The 4275-nt window shown below is 47.2% G+C and overlaps 1 protein-coding gene across 2 annotated transcripts; it reads left to right on the forward strand.

Moving 5' to 3' along the window:
- The first annotated feature begins 629 nt into the window (after positions 1–629).
- Defb128 (defensin beta 128) lies at positions 630–3283 on the forward strand. Of its 2 annotated transcripts, none has more exons than XM_059259671.1 (2): positions 630–840; positions 2920–3283. In XM_059259671.1, exons 1-2 carry the CDS (start codon positions 792–794, stop codon positions 3153–3155), a joined length of 285 nt encoding a protein of 94 aa, XP_059115654.1. In that variant the 5' UTR covers positions 630–791; the 3' UTR covers positions 3156–3283. The 2 variants fall into 2 exon arrangements, 1 of the variants encoding a protein (XP_059115654.1); XR_009378637.1 differs by lacking the exon at positions 630–840 and adding an exon at positions 1036–1368 and having other exon boundaries at positions 2920–3028.
- Positions 3284–4275: the final 992 nt, after the last annotated feature.

A 4275-nucleotide genomic window follows, 5' to 3' on the forward strand; every position in this document is an offset into this window, starting at 1 on the left:
GTGTGACTGTGGATGCTGGTGGGAGTAAATATGTTGATGGGTGATTAAAAAGAAAAAAAAAAAGAAAAAACCCAAACTGGCCACATCTCAAAAGCAAGATTTCATTATCTTTTCCAGCCTACTCAGGAGGAACCCTGCTACTTAGCCATAAACAGCTTTGAGAATGAGAAGGCTGTGTGCTCTTGTACCTAATCCAGATGGCAATTTGTCAGCTCAGGGACTTGAAAGAACTAGCCAGATGGATGGACATTAGGAATGAATGCATGAAGTAAAGTGATCAGTGTTACTTTCAAGGTGTAATAATGGCATCAGAAGGAAACTAGAAACACAATGGTCTCAGCACAGGCTGCTTCCTAAATGATCCACGGTGGGTGCTGAGCTGAGGGTGTGGCCAAGAGTGTCTGAATAAAGCATCGTTTGGTTGGCTATTGTCTTCAGTCTCCCGTGGGTTTTAGTCTAACACTGTGTCACTGGGGTTGTTTTTGTGAATGGGAGGCAATGGTGATCATAAAGCAGGATGGCCCATCCAAACCAGGGAACACAGGCAGCCGAGTGGGTGGACAGCCAGGCAGAGGAAGCACGGCTGGGGTTCACATCCTGAGGAAAAGGGAGTAGGTGGGAGAGGATGGAACGTTATGTGACTGTAGATTCCAAATTCGGGGATGTAGGTGGGGTTGGCCTTGAACTCCCTGTCTGTCCGTGTGAGTTAAAACCGAAGCTTGGCATGCTAGTGGTGCTCTGAGCCGTGCAGCACCACAGGACACCTCGCTGTCTCTGGAGGGTCTGTAAATATGAAGCTGCTTCAGGTTCTCATTATTCTGCTGTTTGTGGTACTTGCAGGTAATGTGTCCAAGTGCACTCTAAGTCGGGCACACTATTGCTGGTCACAAGGGGGCGGGATGCTGCTGCAGCGATGTGAACGGCATACAGTGAAAGCCTTTCTTCACCATTAAGTAGCTAATTAACTGAGAAAATGACCCCCTTTGAACCTTCATTTTTCTGTTCTGGCAAGTGAGCGTAACATCTCTAGCTCAGATGCAAAGATGTGAAGCCTTGAAGCCTCGAACTCACTGGTTGGAGGAAGTTTGGCATCAAGGGCCCCCTTCTGCCTTGCCTGCAAGGAGTCATGCTGTGTTTTTCATGACTCTCAAAATACAGCTCTCTCATCTTCAAGGGTGTTTCTCATTATGAAATTTGAGAACAGGGAGAACACAGTTGTGGTCCGCATTTATTCTGTAGGCTTGTCTGATTCTGTGTAGAGAGGGAAATGAGAGCTTAGACGGAGAGATTGGGACCTTAGAGCATGAATAGGGGAGAGTTGAGATCTCCAGGGGCAAAGGTATCTATCAAGCTGTGGTTGCTTACTAGGTAAGACGTTTATCTGACTTGGAGAAGAAAGTGAGAGAGAGGACAGCCAGGTTCTAGAATTTGTCTGAGATGAACAGAGGGAGTTCTCGGGAGCAACAGTGGCTGGAACTCATGTCTTGGCAAGGGTGATATCTGCAGCCTATGAGTGTAAAACACTAAGGGCCTGTCTGTGAGGCTATGTATGTGTGTGTATGTACGAGAGAGAGAGAGAGAGAGAGAGAGAGAGAGAGAGAGAGAGAGAGAGAGAGAGAGAGAGAGTCTGTGATGCTGCATGTCTGAATCCGTGTGTGTCTGCAATGTTTCGTGTGTGTGTGTGTGTGTGTGTGTGTGTGTGTGTGTGTGTGTGTGTGTTGCATACCCACCCCCACACCCTGAGTGTCCTTTCCTACCCTTCTCTGCCTCACTCCCCTGAGATGGGCTCTCTTGCTGAACCTGGAGCTAGGCTGGCAGCTGGCAAGCCCCACAACCCCCCTGACTTTACCTTGTCCCCCAACAGTGAGTGCTGGGGTTATGGACACAGCCACATCTGTTTTTCTATGTGGGCACAGAGGGTTTGAACTCAGATGATGTGCAGCAAGTCTTTTTTAACCTCCTGAGTCATCTCTCCTGACCTCTGTGATATTCTTTTAAATAAAAAAAAATTCCTGAGGAGATGGTGGCTCAGTAAGAGTGTCTCTGCTGTGTGAGAATGAGGACCTGAGTTCAGTCTCTTGAAGCCATGTAAAAAAATTAAACTTTATTTGATTATTATTGTATGTATGTGAAGTGTGTTTGTGGTTGCCTGTGTGCCACGGGGTGTAAGCCGAGGTCAGAGGATGACTCTGTGGACTTACTTTCTCCTCCCACCTGGTGTGGGTTGTGGAGATTGGACATAGGCCGCCAGACTTTCATGGCAGACGTCCTTATCTGCAGGGACATGCTGCTAGCCCAGACTGGGATGCTCTTTTAAAAGCTGATTTGGCTCTAAAGTATACTGATGGTGATGCATAAGTGCTCTCTGGGGGACATAAGGCTGAGGGAATGCCGGCTTCAGAGCATGAAGCAGGGTGGGCTTTGCCTGATTTAGGGTGATACCCAGCTCGGGCTGTGAGGGAGAGTCAGGCTATTCTTTCTTGTCAAGGCTATTTGGGTATTGACCAGAACCAACTGTCCTTTGATTAAATTAAAGACTAATTTTATGTGTCCAATGCTCTGCCAGCATATATGTATATGTGCCACATGTGTGTCTAGTTCCCATAGCGGCCAGAAGAGGATGCTGAGCCTCTGGGATATTACAGATAGCTGTGAATCACCATGTGGGTTCTGGGAACCAAACCTGGGTCCTTTGTAAGTGCAGCAAAGGACTCTTAGCTGCTGAGCCATCTCTCCAGCCCCTTGAATGTCCTTAATTGGGGTGTTCTGACTTTCCCTGTATCAGCAGAAGGTTTCCTTTTGGGACGGAGGAGATGTTGGCAGAGGGTGGTGTCTGTTGTCCCTGAGAATGTGAAACCTAGCTGTATCTCGGCTTTCCCTCAGAAACTAACCCTGATCAATGTTGTTTCCTGTGTTCAGATGGTGCACAACCCAAAAAGTGTTTTAACAATGTAGCAGGCTACTGCAGGAAGAAATGCAAATTAAGGGAGATATCGGAGGTGGGGTGCCCGCATGGGAAATACTGTTGCGTCAATGAACTGGAAAACGAAAAGCACAAAGTCGTCCAGCAGCCAGCCCAACACAACGAGAAGTCCAAAGGAATCCAAGACTATTTTGTCCTGCCCACCATCACATACTTTACCATCACTATCTGAATGAACCATTTGTTCCTCAAGGCCGGTGTCCTCCAAACCTGTGGAATCGAGTGGGCAGCCTCAGACCCGTCTCTTTCCTCCTGTGAACTCGATTCCCCACATAATAAAGTTCGACACTTTTGCCTGTATCCACTCCTTTTCTGGCTATTTTGACTGTGAATGAACAGCTGCTATACTGCTTGTGTTTTTGCCTGTGAAATGGGGTCACAGAGGAAGTAAACCCTGGGAAAGGTAGGCAGTTAGTCTCTGCACTTTCTACCCAAGGTAGTATTTCAGAAATTTCAGGTATTTCTCCTCTTTTAAAAAGTCAAATTTTGGACATTTTAGTATGTGTACTTGTGCATGCATACTTGTGTATGTATCATGACATGTGTGTGTCATGGTGGTATGTGTGTGTGTGTGTGTGTGTGTGTGTGTGTGTGGAGCTCAGAGGACAACTTTAAGGAGTCAGTTCTCTTCTTCCACTATGTGGGTCCCAGGGATTGAACTCAGATCATCAGGCTTGGCAGCAAGCACCTCTCTCACCTGCCTGCTGTGTCATCCAGTCCACCCCTCCCACTCCTCCCACTCTCTAGTGAAATTTCTTATGTCTAAGAAGCTGCGAGAACACACACACACACACACACACACACACACACACACAGAGCTTTTGCTAACAACCAAGAGTTCATTAGAGTGAGGAAAGATACCTGGACGTGTTCCTAACATGGACTGGGACAGCTTTGATGAGCAGGGAAACAGCGGCAAAGAAGCTCAGGATGCGATCTGGACCCCTTTCGTGTGCATCCCACCTTCTCTTTTTACTAGCAACTAGAATATCTAGTTGACATGATTTTCAGACAAATGCATCTCTGAGGACATCTGATTGCAATGGTTGATCTGTTTAATACTGTGGGATTTAAGGCCTTATATGTACGCTGCACTTAAGAAGCAGGTCATGAGCAGCATGACACTGCTGAAGCCCAGGATAGCGGGAAAGGATGGACAAAACAGCAGCCTCTGTGAGGACATTGGGGGCCACTTTGTTTACAGTGCTGGTCGTGAGGAATCTGTCCGCCTCTTTGTCGTGGTTCTGGAAATTGAACTTAGAGCCTCAAACGTGTGTGCCGAGCTATATTTT

This window comes from Peromyscus eremicus, chromosome 4 (genome assembly GCF_949786415.1).
Source record: "Peromyscus eremicus chromosome 4, PerEre_H2_v1, whole genome shotgun sequence".
NCBI classification, from domain to species: Eukaryota; Metazoa; Chordata; class Mammalia; order Rodentia; family Cricetidae; genus Peromyscus; species Peromyscus eremicus.